Genomic DNA, 26955 nt, shown 5'->3' with positions numbered 1-26955 from the left:
AGAGCAACACCAGTGCAACTTTGTTCATAGTATGTTTCATGAGCAAGCCGTGCATTCTGTGAGAGTTCTCACGCTGCCCCTTGCTGGCCAACATTCTGCTGCTTACCCACCACCAATTGGGCTGCAAGTTGAATTGTCTCACTGGCAGTGATGATAGATTTGCTCTGCTCACTTGTTCCACCATCTGCGCACAGTGCCCCTGGTGACCAGCAGCGCACACTCAAAAGGCAGCTGGTCGATTTCTGATACACAGTCTAGTTCTGGGGAACACAGTAAAGTGGTCTCTTGGGTTGAACCTGGCTCTGGCCTCCCTAGTACCATGCTGTCTGCTGAAGAATCAAACTGTGCTCTCACATGCTTACCACTGCCTTCTTGCTTTTTGCAGGCCTGCAGATATGCAAACATTTACACAGCCTTTGCACCTCTTGTCAAAGCTGTTTATCTATTGACATGTTTATTTAAAACTAGCTATGGTGCCAGATGAAGGAATCTCTGGAAATACTATATTTAAAATAAGTATTTGCATGAATAGTAAAGAAGTATGAGATAGTTCTCCTAGCTTCTCGGGAGCATTTTAATTCTTACTTGCATTAGCATAAAAGCTGTGAGCAGCAAGCCTCCATAAATGGCTAACCAAACCCCAGAGACGTGCAGGCTGGTATGCTCTGGCTAGAGCTAAAGCCTGGTGTTTTGGCATGTCAGAGCACAGCTGTGCCAAATTTCTGGAAAGAAGATAATAAAGCCGAACTGATCCAAGAAATTTTTAAAACGAAGGCTAGATTTTTAACAGGAGAAATAGAATATACAGAAATGAAAGTAGGGAAAAAATAAACCATGTGTTTTATCATGATACAGTTTTCAGACCACCAGTTGTGCTATGTGTGCTGAGATGGCTAAAAAGCAAAGGCTGACTTTCATGGAAATATATGTTGGAGATCACTCTGTGGCTTTGTCATTTTGCCTTTGAGTGGTGACCCTCAAGAAACAGACCGGTGGTTTCCATTGAGTCCAGTCACCTTATGTGACTATTTATCCCCTGTGATTGTCCTAATATTGAGGTTACTAAATCATATTGTGGAATGGTTCTTTGTGTTTCCACAAAACAATTAACTACATAACTTATAGGTATGATTTACTTTATTAACGAGACCTCTGAAAAAAACTGTGATAAGTCAGTCTTTCCATAAAGAAAGATATAGAAGCAAGTGAACACTGTTAAGGAAGTTCACCATTTCCTTTGCATTATACAAGAAAAATATAAATGAGATTCTCGCCCTCCAGTTGGGCAAGTTCTTTATAATAACATAGTGACTGAACAAAAACAAAACCTTGGGAACAAGAAAAAATTATCAATGAAAATAAAGAAATTCCAGAAAGGAGTTAGAGGTGGAAACAGACGGATACCTGACATGAAATAAATCACCTGATGTACATTGCCAAGGTCTAATTTGTTTCTCCACCTGTTTTTCCTCATGCTATGTGTTTTTCATTAAGATAAAAAAGGGAACTTGGCATCATGGGACAATGAGAGAGAATTAATCATCACCCTATCAAGTACAATATATTGATGCCAATGCTGATTAATGCCACATAAAGAATTATCTTTTTTACTCCTATATACTTTCACTGTTCACTATAGTAGCCACAAGTCACAGTAGCTATTTAACTATAAATTAAATACAATTAAGTAACAATAAATATTTAGTTTCTCATTGGGACAAGCTACATTTCAAGTCCCAATAGCCACATGTGACTAGTAACTACTGAGTTGGACAGTGCAGAACAGACAATATCCGTCATAACAGAAAGTTCTGTGGGACAGCGCTGTTATAATTAAAGAAGTATCAACATCATTAGCATTCTGCTAGCCTTTGTTCGTTGAGCAATTACTGTGTGCAAGGCTGTTCCTTAATTTAGTAAACCTGCACAACTTGATCATGTAGATACTGTGATTATTATTATCATACCCATTTCACATACAACAACACTGAGTCTTGGAGAACTCAGATCACTTGCAACATCTGGACTCAAGGGCAAGGACTTCATTTTTTAATCTGCTGGCACATTTGCCCCATTTTATGAAGTAGCCTGCAAAAGTAAACATTCAAGTGTAGTTTGAGTATAAAAGTCATTTTTCAATTTGATTGAAAAAATGAAATGTATGGGTTTTTGCATTTGGTTGCTTCATTTTGTTATTATTCTAATATAGAATACAGACTCTGCGGTCAATCCATAGAATAAACTAATCTGTAAAAAAAAACAAACCGTTTTTTAAATTTTGAGACAGGGATCTCACTCTGTTACCCAGGCTGGAGTGAGTGGCATGGTCATAACTCACTGCAGCCTCAGCCCCCTGGGCTCAAAAGATCCTCCCTCCTCAGTATCTCCAAGTAGCTGGGAGTCTAGGCACAAACCAACATGCCCAGCTACTTTATTTTTGGGGTCGGGGGCAAAGACAGGGTCTCACTGTGTTTCTCAGGCTGGTCTTGAACTCCTGGCTTCAAGTGATCCTCCCTCTTCAGCCTCCCAAAATGCAGGGATTACAGGCATGAACCACTACACCTGATCAGTAAACTTAATTTTTAAACATCTGTTTTTAGACTATTTAATCCAAAAGAGTGTTTCTTAGACTTTATTTTACTTAAAAGCCTTAAAGACATATGTAATATTATTTTTCAGCTATCTCCCAAGAAAAAAGCCTCAATTAAAAAAATCGTTTTCAAAATAAACATTTTCAGATTTTTTTTTTCTAACTTTTGAGCAATATAAACTTTTTGGCACGTAGTTTATTTATGCTGCCTATGCAGTTATGTTCTCTTTGGTGAAAAAAAAAGAAAACTTAATTCATTAGACATATAAAGCGTTAATTAAGAAGTCAGTTAATTCCTGTACCTCATGTTTAAATGCCGTGGGTGAGATTATTGTTAAAGGGGAGAAGAAGAACTAAAAAAAGACTCCTTCTACAGGATAGTGTTAACATCCCATTAGACCAACCAGTAGGTAATGGAAACCAGAGTTTGCTGGGTATACATGTGCACAGTTTGATAGACATGTGCCTGCATGTGTCTGCTCCATAAGGCTTCCTTCCAGTAGTCAGAGACTACACTACCGTCACCCTAATGATATTGCTTTTGCTTTCCATTTGACTATTCAATAGGCCAGAAGTAAATTTGAGGAAATATTCCGGCTGCCTCAAAGATATTGAAATTTCAAGAACTCCATACAATATACTCAGTAGTCCTGATTATGTTGGTGTTACCAAAGGATGTACCCTAGAGGTTGGTCTATTTTTGATGATTCTCTAAATATATTTATGTCAGATTTCACTTACTTAGTGTGACTACTTCTACAAGGATCAGTCTTTTGTTAATATATTTTAGATTTCTACTCATCCTACTCTTAAACGATAAAGCAAGATTAAAGTATTCTCTAAATTACGATGATAGAAATGGTATTATGAAGTCTTAGAATTGTGATCCAATTTTCCAAATGTATACTCTTCATAGCATATATCATTAATATTAACCTCTTTTCTGTTTCTTTATTTCCAACCCTACTTTTCCCTTTTCCTCATTTTTGGCATCCATTTCAGATTTATTTTACCTTTATGTGTTACATATAACTTTATTAGCGACCTTACATTTTTTTCTGGAACCATTCAAGTTTACACAAAATAGCGAGTGGTAATTTACACTGTAAAACCATTAGCGCACAGCATATTGTCCACAACCTCGAAGTCTAGCTCCCTTGTCTGTGAAATAACATAGACTGAGACCTGTGGCATCCAACTCTGCAAAGACTTGTGTTTGACATGCTGCAAAGTCCTTTGTTAGCTGATATCCTCAGTATCTCTTATTAGATGCTAAAGCATCCTAGCATTCCCCTATTTTCATTTAACTATTTTGCACTGTTTCTTCAGTTGACACCGACCCATATGTGAGAAAGGCCCAGGTCATAGCTCTACTCCTAAAATATCTATAACTAAGAGTCAATAGTCAACAGCAAATATTAGCAAGAATTTTATAGAAACTCAATAGTGATGAGCTTGTTTTTAAAATGAAAGTGTTAAATATATCATTCTCATACATTACTTATCATATTCTAATCTATTCTAATAGAAGTATTCATTTTGGCTATTGCTTCTAATTAAAATTATCCTAAGCCACTCCAACAGAATTCTGGGAAATGAAGGGAAAATGTGGGTGAAGGAAAAAGTGAGTCCAGCACTTGAATGATGAGATTTAAAGACTGGAACAGAACTTTCAGGGTCTTCATTGCTCATACCTACAGTCCCCAGTTTGGAATAGGCCATAGGCACCCACTCTGAGAAGTTTGGGAATAATAAAAGGAAAATACATTAAGAATGAAAACTCTAAGGACCCATACTGGCTTCTTAAAGAAAGTTTTACTGCTAGTTTTAATCTTCAAAGCCTAACTCTCATTCACATTCAAAAGATACATACATGAAGATGGAAACTGTCCAGAAAATGAATAGCCTCTGCACGTGGAAATTATGATTCCGTAAAGGCTCTTTTCAGTAACCAGAAATTATTTTGCAACTAAAATATGAGGCAGAAATTTGATGTGGATAGATATTGAAAAGTCTGCACAGTAGTTTTATCTGAACTATCTAAAACTCCATGGTTTGAAAATTGGAATAGAAAACAGATTATATATTTTACCAACTCTTGTGTCATTTAACTGATCTTGAAACACTGTGGGAGGAAAAAACCTACATTAAAGAAGTCCTTGCTTTTACTCCAACAAAATCTAGGACTTTAAAAATGAATACTTTAAGCACTTTCAATTCCTAACTACATGGGCTTGTTTAAATAAATGCTAGGACATTCAGAGTAGAAAGTCCTCCTGCCGTTAAAAGTGATGATCTACATTTACTGACAGAGTGATATCCTCCACATATGTAAGGAAAAAAAAATACATTAGAAATAAACATGTCTATCAGATTCATTTTAAATATAGAGAGGAGGAGAGAGGATGGGGGCAAGGCTGAGAAGGAAAGAAAGCAAGAAAGGAAGGAAGGAAAGAAGAGAAGGAAGAAGGGAAGGAAGGAAGGAAGGAAAGAAGGGAAGGAAGGAAGGAAGGAAAGAAGGGAAGGAAGGAAGGAGAGAAAGAAGAGAGGGAGAGAGAGAGAAAGAAAGGAAGGAAAGAAGGACAGAAGGAAAAAGAAAGAAAGAAGGAAAGAAAGAAGAAAGAAAGAAAGAAACAAAGAAAGAGAAAAGAAAGAGAAAAGAAAGAAATATAGAATGCTTCTGCACAGCATTGAGATTGGGATGGGGAGCTAATTTTCTCCCTTTTGCACCTTTTTTAGAGTTCTACTTGAAATGTAACTGTTTTAATTTTATACCCAGTAACGACAATGGTATTACTTTAATTCTGAGAAAAAACTAGACTATATGGTGTTTGGTTTATTTATTTTTAAGGCTTCTGTCTTATCACTGAGAAAAAAAATGCAGACAGATAATGGTCATACCCATCTGTAAAACATAAACAATTAATTGATAGAGTTTTTTCAAGAGATATTAGTTACAGTGTTTACAAGGGAAACTTAGGGAGATTGATAGACATATACCTGCCTGTGTCAGTTTGGCTAAAATCTTTGGTTTAAACAAACAGAAAAACATATCTAACAGTGATAATCTTCTATATTTAAAACTAAAAGTTCTAGAATAAAAGTAGAGGCTATAATTCTGATTTTAACCCAAACTGCTCAGAAGATTTGAAGTTACTATATAACTAGAAATAATAGTTCTTCAACTGCTTTTAAGCTCTCCAGGTAACTGTGGGTTTTCCTGCTTTCTAAAACTACGATATATTTCATAATCACATTAAATGCATCGAGGAGGGTGAATGAGATGGAGAATTTAAATTTTCATTTCTAATGGTTTCTACTCTTCCTTTGCTCGCAGAATGTTTACACAGTTAGCTTTCCTAAGCCTGGTTTTGTGGAGCTTGCCCCTGTGCCAATTGATGTAGGAACAGAAATCAACCTGTCCTTCAGCACCAAGAATGAGTCCGGCATCATTCTTTTGGGAAGTGGAGGGACACCAGCACCACGCAGGAGAAAACGAAGGCAGACTGGACAGGTACCCTCACACCTAGTTCATAACACATTTTCCCTCATGCTTATATAAAACAGTTAACTTGCTTTCCTTTATTTCTGCTGTCATCTTAGCTAGCAAGGACTGAACATTCCACCATTTTTCCATGCTGGCCTCCTATCTCTCTCGAATCATCTCCCCAGGACAATTGTCCTCTCTAGGATGTTCCTGTTGGTCAATTGCAGGTGTAAAGTCACACTCATATTTGCACCTACATTTCATATGGGTTTAACATATGTATATATAAAGAGGACAGCTTAAAATATATTCACATTATTTTAATTTCTATTGTCTCCAAGTCCAACTCCTTATCAGATCTGTAGATATTCAGCTACGGTCCCTTAAATTTAAATAATTCCTCTAAGGTCATTTTCCCAGTTGCACTAGCTGAAGTGACGCAGTCTGTTGGACCTGACCCATCCTGTCCTCTCTGGACACAAAGAAGGGCAGAGAATGGACCTGGGAGAAAGCAAGTAGAGCACAACCAACACAGACATGGACAACTGTAGCCCAATAGCATTCAAGGATGTTAAGGCCTAAAGAATATCAACCAGCCAGGTACAGTGGCCCATGTCTGTAATCCCAGCACTTTTGGAGGCCAAGGCAGGAGGATCACCTGAGCCCAGGAGTTTGAAACTAGACTGGGCAACATGGCAAGATCCTGTCTCTAAAAAAAATTTTTTTTAATTAACTGGGCATGGTAGCATATGACCGTGGTCCCAGCTATTGACGACTGCTATTCAACTATTCATGCCACCACACTCCAGCCTGGATGACAGAGTGAGACCCTGTCTCAAAAACATTTTTAAAAAAACAGTATCAATTTTGCAAGGACATAAACTTTAGTATTTATATCCCCATTTGATTCCGTTAAAAGCAATCCTTCAACTGCCCAGATTTAAGCATCATACCTCTTATTGCCTTGGTATTCTTTAATATCTTCAATCACATTTTTTAAAATGTAACTTTCCATTTAATCTAGTTTTTCTCAGTGAAAGGGTTCGTAGGAATTACTTAGTCTACCATAATCAAAAGAACAGAATGCTTTACAAATATCTTGTTAAATATGCACATACCCTTGTAAACCAGGTCATGTTATTTGTGATTATATGTTTTAAAAATCAATTTAAGCATGTAATATGTAGTGATCAATAATATCATGTAACAAATCTTATTTATTTTTCTACAAAATAAAAAGCCCACACAAAATATTCGCAAATGGAACCCAAAGATGTAACCTCAAGTAACTTGGATTATTTCAGGAATGCAGAAGTGGTTTAATATCAGAAACACTAAAAATCATATAATCTTTTCAGTAGATAGTAAAAACATTTGGTAAAATTTAACAGTCACTCATGATTTTAAAAAAAATACTTAAGTAAACTAAGAGGAGAAAACTTTGTTAGCCATCTATAAAAAAACCATAACAAGTATTCCTGATTAAAAAAATTATAAATATTTGCTATAAAATCAAGCCCAAGAAAAGGATGACTATTTTAACTGCACTGATCTTAGCTAGCATAGTAAGAAAAGAACAAGTAAATATAGCACAAGAACAAGAATAAGACCAAATATATGATTTAAGAATTATTATAACAAAATAGACATAAAGCCCATATGGAGAAAATTATAAGATTTCATTGAAAGATATCAAAGTATTTCTCAATGATTATAGTCAATAAATTGGTATAGTCAACATGTTAATGAAGATATTAAAGACTCAATATTAAAAATGTCACTTTTCCCCAAAGTGATATGTAGATTCAATTTTAATAAAAATATCATTTGGCTGGGCATGGTGGCTCATGCCTGTAATCCCAGCACTTTGGGAGGCCGAGGCAGGTGGATCACCTGAGGTCAGGAGTATGAGACAAGCCTGGCAAGCATGGTGAAACCCCATCTCCACTAAAAATACAAAAATTAGCTGGCCATGGTGGTGTACAACTGTAATCCTAGCTACTTGGGAGGCTGAGGCAGGAGAATCGTTGAAACCTGGAAGGCAGAGGCTGCAGGGAACTGAGATCATGCCACTGCACTCCAGCCTGGGCAACAGAGCAAGACTCCATCTCCAAATAAATAAATACATAAATAAATAAATAAAATATCACTTTATCTTTCTGTGAATCATGACAAGCTTATTCTAAAATTTATATCAAAGATGAAATTCCTAGAAGAATATTGTAGTGGGTCTATTCCACCAGATATCAGCACATTAGAAGGTAGAGTTTTGTATTGTGGAACTATCGTGTTGATTTATGTATAACTGTGCAAATAGGAAATAATTGAGAACCCTGTAAATACACAAGCATAGATGGAAACAGCATTTGACAATAAGTGCCATTGCATTTTATTAAAAAAAAACAAACAGTGAACTGTTTAGTGAATGATTTCAGGGCCATTGGTTATTCAGAGGGAAAAGATGAAACTAAGTTTCTTTTTCATATCAAACCAAAAAAATAAATTCACAATCAATTAAAAGTCTTAAATATGGAAGAGCAAAAACCTTTAAAATTCTTAGAAGAAAATATGCAAAGATAACTTTTGACTTTAGGGAAAGAAAGGAAGGCTTGATTGAACAAAACAAGATTAAAAGTGGAACTTCATTAAAATTAAACTCTTTGGTCATCAAACAACACAAAACACAAGCCTCAGTCTGGAAATGTACAATACGTATAATCTACAAGGAATACGGTCCTTGTCCCCAAAAGGGGAAAAGCTCACTGCAGTTTACAGTGGGATATCAAAACCATACTGGTTGATATAGTATTAGAAAGAAAACTATTGGAAAGATATAAATCAAAGAGTGCTCTTGATCACTGCTGGTAGAAAAAGTAAATTTCTAAAGCCACTTTGGAAAACTGTTTGGCACTAACTTGTAAAATTGAACATGTGCATAATCTCTACAAGCCAGCAATTCCACTCCTGGGTATAGACCCAAATTTTTGCACATGTGCATAGTAAGACATGTACAAGAATGTTTGTAGAATATTCTTTATAATAGCAGAGAAACTAGAAACAACCCAAATGTTCGTCAGCTGAAGAATGGAGAGGCAAACTGTGGCACTTTTGCATAACGAGATCAAGCAATAATTAAAAGGAATAAATTATAACTAAACATAACAACTTAATAAATAGAAAATAAATAAAAAATGAAAAATGTGCAATATGATACCATTTTTGTAGATTTCTCATACACGTAGCACTAAACCACATATCGTTTAGAGACACATGAATTTCAAAAATATTTTTTAAAAGTAAGGTAATGATAAACATAAAATTCACATTTGTGGTTACCTTGAAATGGAGAAACAGGAAGGTGGTATTAGAAAGAAATTCATAAGAGATGCAGTGGTATTGTTTCTGAAATTTGGTGGTAGATTTACAGGTATTCATTTTATTGTACAGTGTTAACACAGCTTCATTGTTTACATATCACTTATATTGTGAGGAATATTTCAAATAGTCATAATAAAAATATTTTGAAGAGTAGAATGAGAAAAGTGTTATTTTATTTCATTTCATCCTACACATAATAAGCACAAAATAAATGTAAAATACAAATGCCTGTTTAATTTTTTCCTTTATCTTGAAAAATAAACCTTTTTCTCACTATTGCAAATGATAAGCTAGTTATAATAAGAAGACCAGATTAAATATTCTGAAATAGATTTCCACTAAAGGATATTTGATTCCTTCATCATTGACAGATATTTAAACACTACCTACTGGCTCCAGATTTCTCCTCCTCAAGACAAAAGAAATGAATGTGAATCACCAGCTTTCAGGCTAGTGCTTAAAATAAAACAGATTCCTATTAAAACAATTACAATGAGAAAACACTAAGTACTATAGAATAAAGTAAGTTAAAATGACATTGTAATGTTTTAACATCTTGATACTCATATCTAATTTATAAAACATCATAGTAAATGGTATCTGAAGGAAGAAGCAATGTTAAATAGTGTATGCCTGTTAGACATCGATTTAGATTCAGTGCTGGCTAAATTGACATGTTTTCTATTTCAAAGCTAACAGTTTTGATACCCTTAGAGTTATTAGTGATTCTGTTCGACTAAATGGGTTTGATATCTCAAACAATCCATGAGCTAAGGAATTTTTAATTGAGTGAGTAGTTTGTGACTTCCCTTTGACGGATGGCGAGCACTTATCCAGATCCTCAAAACGTTTTGTGGTGGACACGTAACTACATACACAATTTAGTAAATTATTGGAACATGATGATGCTTGATGGAAATTGTCTCTACCACCGTAGATGACTCATGGAGAACTGAGCCATCACGGTGTGGCACGTGTCCCCTACTCCACAAGAAAGGGAAAGCACGTGGCATCAGCTCTGGGGAAAAGGACTGCATTCAGGCTCCCTGGGGTTCATGATGGGATATCAAAACCATTCTGGTTGCTATAGTAACAGTAGCAAGAAGAAAGCAGGCATGTTTGTGGATGAAAAATTATCTTCCTTCTTTCTAAATGTGGGAGGCAGGTTACATGTTTGTGATAACAATCTATTCCACCAGCTCAGAGAACAAATTGAAGTCTAAATACCCAAAATGCCATGAGATTGAGATTCAGGCCTGATTCTCAGAAGCTAGCTGTCCACTTGTGAATATAAGGGAGAGGGATTTTGTCGACACCCTTTGTCTCCTGATGCGTTTTGTAAGTGAGAGGACCAATACGAGCACAGCTGTTACTTTCAGCATCGCAAATCTGCTTTGCAGAGAACTGCTATGTTAATATATCCACTTTCCAGATCATCTCACAAGCAAAAATGGTAAATGATTAGAAAGATATTTCTAGCTGTTTTCAAAACCATTTAAGAAAATAAAGTCTTAATTTGTCGGGTAACATTTCAGAGCAGATGAACCTGTGGTTCTGCCAGGGAATCTCTAAACCTAAGTCATAAATGAGGCTTCTGTTTAACCTTCAATAACCACTTGCTGTTGCAGGCCTATTATGCAATATTCCTCAACAAGGGCCGTCTGGAAGTGCATCTCTCCACAGGAGCACGAACAATGAGGAAAATTGTCATCAGACCAGAGCCGAATCTGTTTCATGATGGAAGAGAACATTCCGTTCATGTAGAGCGAACTAGAGGGTAACAACAGCATTAGAATATTTATTATTGTAACTCAGGTGAACTTCCTTTGCTAGCATCAGTATCCATCAGTATCTGCCTGAACCTCTGTGTGTGTGGACCTACTATGCACTGCAAAAGCACACAGTAGCTTAATTCCCTCTTCTTTACTCTTCATACTTTGGGAACCTCATTTGTCTGAGCCCTCAAGAGTTCTACTCTTAGCATTTTTATCCTGCGCCGTTATCTCTACCTTTGGAAAAACCAAATGCATCTTCTGAAGCTGTAGATAAGAAAAATCCCTCTTTCTGCCCCTGTCAAACATGACCTCCTCAAATAAGGTATGCACACAGCAAAACGCACAAACAGCGCAACTGAAGCCAGCAGTCTTTGGTGGCTGCTGTCTCATTCGGGTTCCAAAGCAATTATGGCAGCTGCTTAGCTGTCACAGACACAGAGTGTGGCAGCAGCTACAGGACCTACTGAGCCTATTTAGTGCACATCTTGTCCCTGTCCCCCTTCCCAAGGTTTCCAGGGGACCCGCAGACTGGTTTCCTGAGGGAACAGAATCAAGGGAGGGGAGGAAAATGACTGCGGCCCTGAGACTGGCCACCTTTCTACAAATTTCCCAGAAAGCTTGCCCTCAGCCAGCACTAGGGGCCAGGGAATTGGCTTTACTCATGCACAAACTGATGACTTTGTTTAGAATGCTGCAATACTTAATGCTTACTTTATTAGGAAAGTCATCTGTATTTTTCATCAAAATATTGTATGACAACTCAGAGAGATAATTAGTTTAGAAGGACAATTAGAGAAAAAGGAAACAGAAGCCCAGAGACTTCAGGGGCTTTAGACCTCCAAGCCAGCAAGCCATCTATCAGACTGAAGGCATAGAAAGAACTGGAAATCCAATTTGATGAGGCCTCAAAACACAGAGGATACTTTTAAATGTAATGAGTATGAATATATAGCAGTAGTTCAAGCAAGCAGATTCTATTCTGTAGTGAAAGACCTACATTTACTAATTATCCTCTTGTGAAAAACATTTAGATAAATAATAAAGATTTCTTACCTTCTAAGTAAATAACAAAGCTTTCCTTAGATTTTTATTATTATTATTATTTAGAGGATTAGGCTGTAGGCTGGATTGATACCAAGGATTCATGCAGAATGGCTACTGAGATGTTTAGAGATCATTATGAAGACAAATGAGGGATCAGTATTTGGACAACCTAAAAACTTTTACTAATCTAGTAGCCAGATATTGTAGTCATGGTCTCTGAGGAGAAATGAAAACTGAATGCTCTCATTTGAATCTTAGAATGCTTTAAATACTGGTTTTACATGTCTTCTGGATTGGATGTTAGGCCCTTTGACAAACTTTAATCCTTTTCATTGTGGAAAGGACTTTTTTAAAGATTTAAATTTTAACCAGGCATGGTGGCTCATGCCTGTAATCCCAGCACTTTGGGAGGCCAAGCCAGGTGGATTACAAGGTCAGGAGTTCGAGAACAGCCTGGGCAACATGCTGAAACCCCATCTCTACGAAAAATACAAAAAAATTAGCCAGATGTGGTGGCAAGGCCCTGTAATCACAACTACTCTGGAGACTGAGGCAGGAGAATTGCTTAAACCCAGCGGAGTGGAGGTTGCAGTGAGCCAAGATCACACCACCGCACTCCAGCCTGGGCAACAGGGCAAGACTGTCTCGGGGAAAAAAAAAAAAAAAACTTAAAGAATTTCAATAAATAACTGCAGATTTGAGAAATTAGTTGACCAAAAATCACTCAAAATATGCTATTTTGTTGAGAAAGAATTCTGAAATTCCCAAATACATTACCCTGTTATACCAAGGTGCCCTTTTAACACATGCTTCTTCAAGAAGGGAATTTTACTATGCCAACTTCACAGCTGTTGACCATCAATCCAACCTTGATTTGATTAAGCTCAGTGTATAGTATATCACTGGAAACTGGTCATTCAGTTAATTGGCCATATAAACAAACAGTTTTGCCATTCATTGTTAATTACAGGATAATATATTAGACGTATTAGTGTGTAGTCACTGAACTCTGTGCCAAAACAAGAACACATTTACAGCCATAATGGCTCATTCGGCACTCTAAGGTTAAAATGCAATCTATAACCAAGTGCTGCATTTAACTAATTAACCAGAGATCATGCATAACCATCAGAACTTCACCCAGAAAAATTTTTAATGCTTTTTATGCCTAGTCTATGGCATGATTTGTGTCACATACTAAACAACGGTGGTTTGTTTTAATTGTTCTAAATGTATGTGAGATCTGTGGTAATATCCTTCCATCACAGATGAGAAAACATTAACTAACTTGCCCAAACTCATGTACTATGAGTAACAGGGCCAGGTATTAAATGACCTATATTTGACTTAAATACCTCTGTCTATGCACAGCCAATAGATTATTCTTATGTTTTTGTGTGACCATAAGGTTTATATTACTTAATGTTAATTATGATACATGATTATTAATTTGGAGATAACTGCTTTATCCCAACACTTTTCAGATTATGCATGTCAATCATCATTTCTTTTCCTAAAACCCTGGACAAAATGATAGCTTTAATACTGCCTCATAAAATAATTGGATTTTTACCAAATTCGGGGCCAGACTTCTCAAGAACCTTCTTCCTCACGCTCTGCCTCTCTTTACTTCTCTTCCGTCATTCTCTCTCCTTTCCACCCCTTCAACTGGGGAAATCTACCTTCAGTCACTTTGGCATCTAATATCTTGGCACTCCAGTGACCTCTGCCTTCTATATCTGCTTTGTCCTCTGATCCTTCTCCTGGAGTCCGCCTTGGTGGCCAGCAGTTCTAACTGGACAAAAACATCAAACTCTAAGACAGTCTGAAGTAGTTATGTAGACAAATAGGACAAGCAACTGAGCTGAGTTTTTCTTCTGGGAAAGCTTTCTTCACACAGGTACAGAAATAGGCGAAAGATCATGAAGTAGGTGAGATATTTTAGGAGTCATTTGGGGTTTCCTGAATGAGATAATGATTTGAACACTGCAATCTAAATATTTTCTTTCTTAACATCCAAAGTATATTCAAACAGAAAAAAAGATTCGATTTTATTTATCAGGTAAATTACAAATGTTAGGGCACTTATTTCTCTTAATATCTTCTTCCACATATGCAATCCAATTGATATGGCTTGAAAAAAAATCTTAAACCCATATTCCAAATAAATAAGAAATAGGGTGTAAGTAATCAAGTAATTATGAAACTCTAAGAATCAGTCATTGACACTGTAAAAAAGTAAATAAATAAAGCTGACCTATTAGAACACTAAAGTAATACAAAGTTTAATGTACTGTTTGCACATAGTAGGCCTCAGTAAAAAGCTCTTAAATAAATACTTTTAAAAAATGGAAAACACACCAGAATCATAATGGACATGTTGGTAATATCCTCCTCAATAAAAACTAAATAAATGATCTAGATTTGATGTTCCTAAAAGGTAAAAGATGAGCAGGATTTAGCTATCATTTTCTAGCAATGCCTTTATTAAGTAATACAACCTCAGGGCGATCCCTTAATTAATATTTTCCACTGTTTGAAGTAGATATTTTTATCTCCATCTTATAAATGAATGAAATGAACCTGGGCATGATTAAATAGCTTGCCCAAGGTCACACAGCTAGTAAGCTTTCACACTGGTTCTTAATTCCAGTATGTTCTTCCTGAAACCCCACGCTCATTCTCCATCACCACCCTGTGAACTAGTTTAAAAAAAGTGAGGGGGCATCTATGATGGTCCTTGTGGCAGAACCGGACAACAGAGAGAGGCTACACCAGAAAGAGGAAGGCCTCTAGCTTTTACAAATTGTAATCAAGAGAAGAGACTTACTCTCCTTGGACAATCTTTAATAGAGGCTTATACTCCCCCATTAAAACCCTTAGGAGCACTTTGCTATCATGTCGCTAAGAGGCTACTTTCAGCCAAAGGGGGAAAAAGTGTAAGAGAGGGGCTTCTCAGTGAGTCACACATACCCGGAAGTGAGTGGTTTTCTGAAAGTCTCGTCTCATAAAACTACTGACACTCAGCAAGGAAACTGAACCTCCTGGGTTTTGCCAACACATTTTTCCATCCTTTGGTAAAGAAAGAAACCTCAACGTATGTCATTTCCCCCTATTTTCTCTTTGAAACTAAATTTTACCGGTCCTTTCTTCACTCCCTTAGCAGTGACATTTTGAGCCACAGCAAAATCCATTTTTTGTCTCTTTCTTTCACTTTTGAATTCTCTTACTTGTAAAGTGCCAATTCAAAGCATCTTTACCCGGGCTTACTGTTTTTTTTCCAGTTCTATATGTGGTTTTTCTTCTTTATAAAACCAAGCAAGAGGGTACTTTAGGACTGAGGTTTCCACCCAAGTACTTTGGTTTTCTCTCCAGATATGAAGTAAGTTTTCAGTAATCCATCCATGATCCTCGGGCTAGTGACTAATGCTTAAGACTAATAGCACCCCGATGACTGTTCAGACCGAAACTCAAAACTTGCTTCTGGAACAAAAGAGAAAATGCCTTTGGTCATTTTCATCAGAACTCTTTGTCTCCTTCTGATTCTTGGCCCAGGGATCCAAGGATTGCTGTAAATAAGTAGCATGAGCTTCTCAATTAGCAGTGTGTGAGTTATCTCTCATAAGCAAATTAGGGAAATTAATGAAACAGCCACTAAGGAAAATCATTGCAAGGAACAATTAGCAGAGTGTTCTTGCCTGCCTCTTCTATTCAAAAGCCATCAGCTACATTCTTTATAAAATGTGTTTTAAGTGCTTGCTGTTGATTCCAACAATCTAAGCTCTCAGGAGTACGGTTTGTTCCCTAGCAAGAACCGTACTCCTGAATCTTTCTTGGGTATGACCCAAGAAAGACCCCATGCTATGCTAAACCTGCCGATCCTTATACAATTAGACATTACTGCGCAGTACAGAAGCCTCAGTTCTCACAGGCTCACATGTTGCGCTGCACAGCACTGCTGTCTCTCCACCAGAGTCTCATGTTGCAGTGCGCCATGACCTGGTTTTGGTAAACTTTCAGGAAGAGTGAACAAGGGAGTCATGGGACAAGATCCTGAGACACAGCAGCATTGGCTCAGTGTAGAATTCCCAACCATCCAATTTTGGCTCCCTTAAAAGCTATGGGAGAGAGGGGTGAAGGGTGGCAGGAAAGAGTTTGATTTCCAACTGTGTTGAATGAGATGTGATTTATACTTGTTGATTTTTAATATTTTACCAGCATCTTTACCGTTCAAGTCGATGAAAACAAAAGATACATGCAAAACCTGACGGTTGAACAGCCTATTGAAGTCAAAAAGCTTTTTGTTGGGGGTGCTCCACCTGAATTTCAACCTTCCCCACTCAGAAATATTCCTCCTTTTGAAGGCTGTGTGTGGAATCTTGTTATTAACTCTGTGTAAGTGGATCTCCTTTTTACTACTACTAATCATGTATTTTTATTTTTACTATTTTTGGCATCACACTGTCTACAGCTATGCAGGGGAGGAGGGAAACAATGAGGATCTTCAGTTGAGATTGAGAAAAGCATAATGATGGACTTAAAAAGGACTACGGGGATTGGGCTTAATTGTAAGGAAGCAAAAAAAAATGAAAATGAAAAAATCTTATTTTATTATATTCTGTCAGCCCCATGGACTTTGCACGGCCTGTATCCTTCAAAAATGCGGACATTGGTCGCTGTGCCCATCAGAAACTCAGTGAAGATGAAGATGGAGCAGCTCCAGCTGAAATCGTTATCCAGCCTGAGCCAGTGCCCACCCCAGCCTTTCCTACGCCCACCCCAGTTCTGACACATGTAAGTGTTTATATTATCCCCATTGCTTTCTAATTTTTACTCAGCATTCTGAGTCATTTCAGAAGGAAGATTATTCAGGAAATCTAGTATACTCTGCTATTAGAATTGAAGAAAATATGCCCTATTTATCAAAATCTATTCTCACATCTTCATTAGATGACTTACCTATATTTCCTCCTTTAATTTTGTTTACAAAATAGTACATTTTCAGTTGAAATGCTGGAAAACGCAGAAACATCCAGAATCGAGAACAATAGCCACCTCTAATACCACTACAGAGGCAACCGTGTTGATTTTCAGTCCCTTTTATCTGCATAGTAGATGTCCTACCTCATATACCATTTGGTGCCCTGTTTTTAGAAACTAGTAATACACCTAAACTGTTTCTAAACATCATGTAAATGTGTGTGTCTAATATGAGTTTACGTTAAGTATATATACACACAGAGACACACCACTATTTTATAGTATTGGAGGTCATTTAGCCTTGATTAGAGCATGGGCTTAAGTCAGACTGCTGGTGTTCAAATCCCAGCACTGTAACTGACCATCTGTGTGAATTTGGGAAAGCTTCCTAGCCATTCTGTTTCTCAGTTTCCCATCCAAGTACTAACCAGGCCTAACCCTGCTTACTTCCAGGATTAGAAAAGATCAGATGCCTTCAGGGTGGGTATGGCCATAGAATATTTCCATTTCCTCATCTGTCAAATGACGATATTAACAGCACAGACATCAAATATTTATTATCAGAGTTTTAAAAAATAATGTTTGTTAAATGACTCACATATACTGAACATTTAATAAATAGCATATCTACCATATGGTAATGATAATAGTACTTTCAAGGGCTTATTATGTACCAGCCCAGGGCTAAACAATTTTCATTCAATATTATATGTAATTCTCATAGTGGCTGTGTAAAATGTAAATTGTCATTTTATTTTTAGTTAATAAGAATTAGCTATCTTAAGTAACCAACCCACTTACACCACTAATAAAAGGCAGAGCAAGAATTTTACTCTAGCAAGTCTGACTCCAAAGTCTGGCTCCTTATCTCTGGAACACTCAGCCTTTCCAATTTATTCTACTTTCGGTTAACAGCCGAACGTGCTAACCGATGACGCCACAGAGACAGGTCAATTTATTCTACTTTTAATAGATCATGGTGGGCTATTGAGAGTGTTTCCAGTTTTTCACTATCAGAAACTGTACTCTGATGAGTACCTCTATGCATCAAACTTTTTCATTATTTCCAGTTGTTCTTAAAATAGATAAGTAGATAGGGAGCTATAAGGTCAAAAGATGAATATGATGTATACGGTTTTCAATACACATACGTGAATTACTTCTTCCACAAGCCATGCCAATTTACATTCTTCCCACCAATACAACAAAGATGATCACTCTCACTACCCTCTTTACAGCTTGTGTGTTGTGATGAGTAGGACATGTTGTCTTGAGTGCAGATCTTGAAAATGCTTGAATATCTCATTCTCTTCCTTAGTGTCCATGATGGAATTCATTGAGCAATGTGCTCCCTGCACTAGAAATATTATTAAATGAGAGGCCAAATAACCATCATTCAAGAAAACTGGTTATTTACTCCAAGCATCCTTTCATCCTTTGTAAAATATGGATATTTCACCTCCCTTGCCTACCACATGCTGTTATTATGAAAAATCAAATAGGATAATGTATGTGGAAGTTCTTTGAAAACTGGAAAAAGCATCCCCACGTAGACACTCTGAGGAATCCCTGCATTGAGTGAATAACTAGTAGGTGTCCAATATTCTACCAGGCATTTCATATCTGTTATTTCATTTGATCCCCACACTATTAATTTTTTTATTTACATTTATTTATATTACTGGAAGTACTATATTTCATACACACAAAAAAATACCTAAGATCACACAGCTAGCACGTGGAAAGCCATCAGTCATGTGGGGATTGGTTCCAGAAGTTGATTTCATCCTAAGGCATTCCTGAGATCTGTCACATGGATTTCAGACTCTTTCCTCGGCTCTTTCATAATTCGGCCACAGGCTAGATCTTTGCTTAGCAAAGGTAAGGTTAATGATCCTCCTCTTCTCCCTCATGATTTTATACCTTAAAATCATGTGTTCCCTAGACTCAAGAATGTGTTTTCAATTGAAGAATTAAGAAATATCATGAGTTGAATAAACTTTTTTGATTTTGGATCCTAATGTCCTCTTATAAAAATGTTTCTAGAAGAAAACATAGCCTAATTTCTAACTGACTAGCTTAAAATTATAAACAAGAATTGGCAAGAGCCCTAAAGATCATCTGGTCCACTCACCATCTTAATGCATGAATTCCTTGTGTATGATACTTACACCCTTTGCTTGAACACTTCATTGACAGTATTTTCCAGTGTTATGATGAGGCAGGCTCTAGTTGTTAGAAAGTCATTGGTTATATTAAAGTAAAACTGAGTCCCTAAAACTTCTATGTAATGGTTATGTTTCTATAGGCAAACATACTACATTTATGTGTTCTCTGTCTAACGTCCCTTCAAGAATTTGAAAATAGTGAAGTCTTCTTTTTCCCTAGCCTAAACATTTCACTAGCTCAGGTATTTTTTGTATTACCTTATTTCTGATTGTTATCCCCTCCGGAATCAGTATTCTTAAATGTGAAACATTCTTTTCAAAGTATGGCACTCAAAAGAAAGTCACCAGTTCAGGGGACAGTGGGACCCCTCACTCCTTTAATTGTTTTCATATTTCTATTAATGCACCTAAAAACGTTTTAACGTTTTTAATAGATAAGTCAAGCTACTGATTCCTAATTGGGTACCTTATTCAGTCAAGCAGAACCTCGTTGGCCATCTCATCTATCACTAGAACATCTCCAGTCAGGTCTCTCCGCCTGTGCTGGTTTGGTTTTTTAGGGATAACCTTGCTGGCCTCCATTGATCACCTTACTTTTCTAAGTACTTACACAAACTTCATTTTATAGGGCCTCTCCAGCACATTTTTCTGTGGTATTTAGAGATCACACTTTTTCCCTTTTTTTCCCAAAATAAAGATACTTGCCCATCTGGGAATGGAGATTTTTACTCATTTAAGGTTCTTTTTTTTTTTATAACCTTCTGTTCTAATTTCGATTTCCATTTCCTCTCAGCAGTGTATGTTTTAACTTTCCCAAAAACAGAGCATTCCACTTAGTAGACGAGACAGAAGCAAAAAGTTGAGTAGCATGCCAAATTGATTGGTTTAGAAAGAATCACAGAACATTAGAGCTAGAAGACACCATAAAGATTCCAACTCTTAACTTGCACATGAGGAAAGAAAGCCCTCAAACTTACAGCATGGCCCAGGGTTACACACATGAGTGATGGTTGGCACTAAAACCCAGATATCTAAATTCCAACTGCTATTTCCCCTTCTTTTTTTTTTTTTTTATAGATGGAGTTTCACTCTTGTTGCCCAGGCTGGAGTGCAATGGCACTATCTTGGCTCACTGCAACCTCCGCCTCCTGGGTTCAAGTGATTCTCCTGCCTCAGCCTCCTGAGTAACTGGGATTACAGGCATGAGCCACCATGCCCAGCTAACTTTGTGTTTTTAGTAGAGATGAGGTTTCTCCATGTTGGTCCCGCTGGTCTCGAACTCCCGACCTCAGGTGATCCGCCTTCCTCAGCCTCCCAAAGTACTGGGATTACAGGTGTGAGCCACTGCGCCTGGCCTATTTCTCCTTCTTTTGCACATCATAATTATTTATGATTGTGTGATCAGAATTAAATTTTTTAGAACTTTCTATCTTTATTAATTGTAATATAATTTAGAGTTCAGATCATATCTTCTGTTTTAATTTGATTCTCATGTTCTTTGGGTGTGTGTAGGGAAAAGGGGTGTCTTCTTTATAAAAGTTACTAAAAGTTAAAAGTTTTACAATTTATTTTATAACAAATATTAAGAGCCTACTAAGTGCAAAGATGAATACGATATTATCCTTGCTAGCCAGGGAAAAAGAGAGAGCGAGCTGCTTTTCCTGCCATAGCCCTCCCATTATTATTCAATGAATTCTGGCAGGTTACTTGTCTTTTCTAAATGTAGAATAACTAAGGGACAAATAAGGATAATAATATCTTTCTTCTAGGATTACTATCACGAGGGAATAAGTTATACATGGTATGCGAAGCACCCAGCACCATGCCTGACTCAAAGTATATTCCATCGCTCTATTAACTCTTCTGTGTTAGTTTAACTTTAACTTCTGTGTTTCTTTAACTTAATTATTCTAGTCAGTTTAACTTTTAACATTTTTAGGGTGGGGAACAGGTGCTGGGAAAAAAGGGGTGTGGTGAGTATTCAATTTTTATGCAAGTACAAACTTATTGGTTTGATATGTAAACGATACATACATTTTAATGATATGGTTATTAAATGTTAAGTCTCCATAATTTTCAATTCTCACCATTTTCTTTTTTTGTATCAGAATTTAGATTTTTTTATTTTATTTTATTTGCTCTGTCACCCAGGGTGGAGAGCAGTGGCACAGTCATGGCTCACTGTAACCTCAACCTCCCAGGCTCATGAGATCCTCACGCCTCAGCCTCCTGAGTAGCTGGGACTACAGGCGCATGCCACTGTGCCCGGCTAATTTTTGTATTTTTAATAGAGATGGGATTTTGCCATGTTGGCCAGGCTGGTCTCAAACTCTTGGGAAGCGATCCACCTGCCTCGGCCTGCCAAAGTGTTGAGATAACAGGCATGAGCCACTGTGCCCAGCCCAGAATTTAGATTTTTAAGAGTTATTTAAGAACTAAGATTTACAAGTTAACTTCTGAAGTGAGAACTGCCTATTTGTGAGCTCCATATTTGTGCTAGCACAGTTGACAGAAATGATCTCCTATTCTCAGTGCCCTTCTTTTTCTTCTTTACGTCCATCACACCCAACCCTGCCAGCAACTTACAGCATGAGGACAACATTCACTATACTACAGGGCAGCATAAGAGCGTCTTCAGAAAGCCCTGCCCTGTGAAATGGATTATGTCAACCTTATGATTAATTCATGTTGAACATGCTAGATGAAAGAGCATTTCATGCATATTATCTCATTTGATAGTGTGGTAGCTTGTCTTCTCTTTATACTTCTCTCTTTTTCTTTAGCCCATTCAGAGCTAGAGAAAACAATTCTACATGTTATATTTGTGAGTATTTCTCATGGAGGATGGCAGGAGGTGGAGGTAGATAAGAGGCTGAATGTCAAGTACAACAGAAATTTGTTGACTTGTGGAAACGTGACAAGTTCCCTGCAAGTGTGTGCGCTATTTAGACCAAGTCTTTATAACCAGGATAGCCTGTGTGGATTTGTAGTCAGTGAGCTCGCTGCATTCATACTTGAATTTTGCTGAAGAGTTCAGCTGTAAACCTCAAAGTTTAAAATGTGAAAACTGAGAAGAGCAATACGAGTAGCCATGGAGAGTTCCTGTACTGATAAGGTCTCTTTGGGATTTGGGGAAAAGAAGTGGGAGAAAGGAAAGAATAGAGAAAAAGAAAGTGATTCTCTAGCAGCTTAGCGCTACAACTTTAAGAGCTAAGTACAGTCAAGACCAATGGATAACCTGATTGGATACTGATATGTATTTAAAGAGAAAACATACATTTTCCACATTTCAAGGAATCCCTATTTAGACATTAACGTCTAAATATTACTGTAAATGTCCAAGACCCACCAAAAGAGCTTAGATGCAGTGTTAACAATAATTGTTTTTCAATAAATATCTTGAGTAGGAGGACTTTTATATTTTAGAAGATTAAAGTCAGTGCTGTAAAAAATATCTTCCACTTACTCATCCATAAAGAAAATCATGACAAATAAACATCAGATGTGATTTTAGCCCACATTTATTAGGGGAATTATTGACTCATGAAAGAAGAAAATTATGCAATTTCTATGATGATTCATTGTTTGGTGCTTTCAAGAATAAAGATGCCAGTTTTAATAAATGCAATATAAATCTCTGCTAAGGACCTAGGAAATTCAAGGGATGGTTATCAACGAATCATATCCACTCCTGAATTTAATAACTCATTTCCAAATGTCAGCCACCAACCTGCAGTTAGAAACAACCATTGCTTTATTCTCGCCTCAAGTTAAATGAGTGACAGTGTGAAGATGAAAACGTTTTGACCCCATTTCTAGCTTGGTGCTCTATCTACCTGCACGGCTTCCTTTATAATTATTCCCACCACATCACTGCTCCAATCAACAGGTGCACCACCGCGCTAGACTCCCCACCCAAGTCCTGTCTGCTGACAACTTGTAACCTGCCAAGCAAAGGCAAATGAAAAACAAGCATATCTGTCTTCCTTTCATACCCCATTTTCCCCGTTAACTATTTCTAGTACTTTAAAAAGTCCCCACAAGGTGGCAGAATTGTAACACGTTGAGATTGATGAGCCTCCACTGAGACCGTGAATATTTTTTTATTGTTGTTTTAACACATTTTAGAGATCAGTGTGTCCAAAGCAACGCAGGTAAAGCATCACACCCGTAGTGATGAGGACTCCTTCAAGTATACACTAGCTTAGAGAAGGATGATTCATCTTGCAATGAGAGTTCTTTAAAGTTTCCTTAAAATTATCTCATTAGAAGGTATTTTCTCTTACCCTTTTTTCTTAGCTTAGATTTCAAGGGCAAGCGGAGTTGAAAACATCCTAAGTGACAAGATCACTTTATTTCTGTGCAAAGCACGGGGCAGTTTCTATTCCATCTCACATGTTCTCCTTTGAAATGCTAGAAGGAAAAAAGAAGCTTGAGCAGCTGGATGAGCAGCTCCACCCACTGTGGGACATGAGGCAGAAGGAAGAGAAGAGGAAGCAACGCCAAGCAAACCAATACGCGGGTGCTGCCCTGCACCCATCGTGTTTTTTTCTTTTTGAGACAGGCTCTTGCTCTGTTGTCCAGGCTGGAATGCAGTGGTGCAATTATAGCTCACTCTAACCTTGAACTCCTAGGCTCAAGTGATTCTCCTGCCTTAGCCTCCTGAGTAGCTAGGGCTTTCGGCATGCACCTACATGCCCGCCTAACTTTTTATTTTTTTAATTTGTTGTTTTTGTACTTTGGGAGAGACAGAAGAGGGCAGGGATCCTCACTTTGTTGCCCAGGCTGGTCTTGAACTACTGGCCTCAAACAGTCTTCCTGTCTCCGCTTTGCAAATGCTGGGATTGGAAACATAAGCCACCGTGCCCATCCCTTACACTCATCAGACTTGGTTTCAGTTCACCGAAGGAAAACTGATGTAAGGAAGACATCCTTTAACCAAGCAAGGGGGAGATCTAGATTTGTATAGAACGTTACCAAATTAGAGCATTGGGAATTTTTGTCCCACTTCAGGCCTCTTGGCTGGTCACAGTGGCTCACGCCTGTAATCCCAGCACTTTGGGAGGCCGAGGTAGGCAGATCATGAGGTCAAGAGATGGAGACCATCCTGGCTAACATGGTGAAACCCGTCTTTACTAAAAATACAAAAATTAGCTGGGCATAGTGGCGTGTGCCTGTAATCCCAGCTGCTCAGGAGGCCAAAGGAAGAGAATCACTTGAACCTGGGAGGCGGAGGTTGCAGTGAGCCAAGATCGTGCCACTGCACTCCAACCTGGCAGCAGAGTGAGACTCCATCTCAAAAAACAAACGAACAAACCCTCTTATACCAGCACTTCTCAGTCCTTTTCCAGCTGCCAGTTTAATAAAGGAAAGTGATAGAAGTTTTATTAAAACAATATCCATCCTGTTGCAATTCAACGATAGTAGGCATCATCTTGGATGTCCTTAAAAACAAAGGACTGTGTACCGTAATGGCTTTAAACTTTGAGGTTACATGCTAGAGTGATCAGTTTGGTACAACTCTTTTCTGTGACATTGGCTCATTTGAGAACACCGTTTTATTAACCACTGCTTCTGCCTGCTTCTCGAGGGCCGTCGCAGAAATGAAGGAGGATCTAATCCTGGAGGGGCTCTTCTTCCTACATTTCAAGTGGGTGTGTCCTGTAAGGATTCGTCAAAGAACTTTGACAAAATCCCTGTCCTTTTCTAGTCAAAGGTGTTTTCTAAAATGGCTTGACCAGTGCCTTGTCCGTCTAGAAAATCTGATAGTATATGACAAAACAACAACAAAAATAAACTAAACTAGAAACTGCTGCTTAGCTCAGGACCAGTTTTGGATACACCTGTCCAGTCTGCCAGCAATCAAAACATTCCCCACCGTGTACAGCTGCTACCAGGAGTGTACAGCTGCCACCTTGAAAATGTTTTAAATTTTAATAGAGAAGTTATATTCACATTTACATATGGTAATTAGACAAGTGACCAATAGCAATAATATGGACATAACCCACTCAGTGGTGGTTCTCTTTTCAGTTACACATAATTGTTTCCTAATTCCTCAGCATCCATTGACGTTTTTTAATCCCTCAATTTTCAGAGCTGAGGGTGTAAAGATGTTTCAGTGAAATTCTGCCCCCAGTGGACTCACAGCAGATAGGATTCTCTTAGAGATTTCGGAGGCAGACTGCAGGCTGCGCATGTTTGTCGAGATGGTCCTCTGTCCGGGAAATATCGTGAGAGGCTGATAAAAGATCCCAATTCTATTAATAGAAGCATTCATGACAGAGATCTTAAGCTACTGAAAAGCCTCTCCATTCGGGTTCTTTTTGCAGGCAGCGTAATAAGAAAGGTGCCACATGCTGATTCTAAAAGAGGCCATTCAGCTGTGCGAATGAATAGCATTTTCCTGTCCTACCCATGGGGTTTTGCATAGCTATGTGAATTTCGGCCACAGTCTGCTCTTTATAACTGACCATCTCCTGGGAAGCAAGGAGGGAAATAGTTCCATGAAGACCAATTTTATAGCATTTCAAAACACTTTAAGCCTTTACCTGCTGTGGCAGAGTGCTTCGTTTGACTAAGATCAAGAGAAAAGAGAACAAGGCTTTTCCTCATCAAGTAAAAACGTTCTGTGTGCTGATGAGTCATCTCTGAGGTACACTCTTTGGGAAGAACACTGTGCATCAAAAGCCTGCCTTGAGCTGCTTGAGAACCTCTGCTGAGTCAGCGCTCACTGGGGCAGTGGCCAGAGCTATTAAGTACAGATCTTAAAAACAGATGTGTCGGTGACAGTGTGCAGGTTATTTCCTTATGTACTGTGTGTTCTAAGAGGCTTCCTAAGCAGCCTGTATATCAAGGTATCTTGTGAAAATAGAGAACAGGAAAAGGAATTGTAGCTTTGGTAATTTAAGGAGTGTTGCTTACTTATGGAGCTGTGTGTTATGGTAGCCAAATGTGATCTCCATAGCTAGGACTGCTATATACTTTGCAAGCCCCAGTGCAAAATGAAAATGCAGGGCCCCTCATTCAAAAATTATTAAGAATTTCAAGATGGTGAGAGCAGAGCATTAAACCACGTGACTGCACTGCACAGCCCCGCACCTAGCTCTCCCTCTTCAGCACCCTAGGAAGCTAATCTTTGAACAGTGGCCGTCGAAATGGTGTATGGTGGGTTACATTTTAAAAATGTGCTGGGTTGCCTAGCAACTGGCAAGGGCCCGAATGGGCTGACTTGCAGGTTTAGATACACCATCTTGAAAGTCTAAATTCATGAAAACCTTCTAGTGGACTGATAATTTTCAAGAAAAAGTAATATAGTGGGAGATGGAAATGGGGAGGGCAAGAAAAAACACATTTTTCTACTCTTAAAACCCAGCTGGCTAGCTTGTCATTTTCCCTGTTCGATCTTCTAAGAATGAAACTCTTCATACGTGAAGGAAGAATGAAAGGGAAATTCCAGTTTTCTCAGAAATATAAATAAAATTGTAGAGGATAAGGAAACTATGAATTAATCAATAAATATGTTAGAGCACA

At 37.8% G+C, this 26955-nt stretch overlaps 1 protein-coding gene across 1 annotated transcript in view; it reads left to right on the top strand.

The window, feature by feature from the left end:
* Window positions 1-26955, top strand: part of LAMA2 (laminin subunit alpha 2) — an 886276-nt gene that overhangs the window by 845049 nt on the left and 14272 nt on the right. Inside the window, exons 53-57 of the mRNA XM_064360706.1 lie at window positions 3158-3278; window positions 5928-6104; window positions 11084-11232; window positions 16493-16669; window positions 16900-17068. Coding sequence (XP_064216776.1) covers window positions 3158-3278; window positions 5928-6104; window positions 11084-11232; window positions 16493-16669; window positions 16900-17068 — 793 coding nt within the window. The remainder of the gene's footprint in view (window positions 1-3157; window positions 3279-5927; window positions 6105-11083; window positions 11233-16492; window positions 16670-16899; window positions 17069-26955) is intronic.

Source organism: Aotus nancymaae, unplaced genomic scaffold, assembly GCF_030222135.1.
Source record: "Aotus nancymaae isolate 86718 unplaced genomic scaffold, 86718_ANA_hifiasm-v0.15.2.pri h1tg000040l, whole genome shotgun sequence".
Taxonomy (NCBI): domain Eukaryota; kingdom Metazoa; phylum Chordata; class Mammalia; order Primates; family Aotidae; genus Aotus; species Aotus nancymaae.
This window is presented reverse-complemented; position numbering and strand designations above follow the sequence as displayed.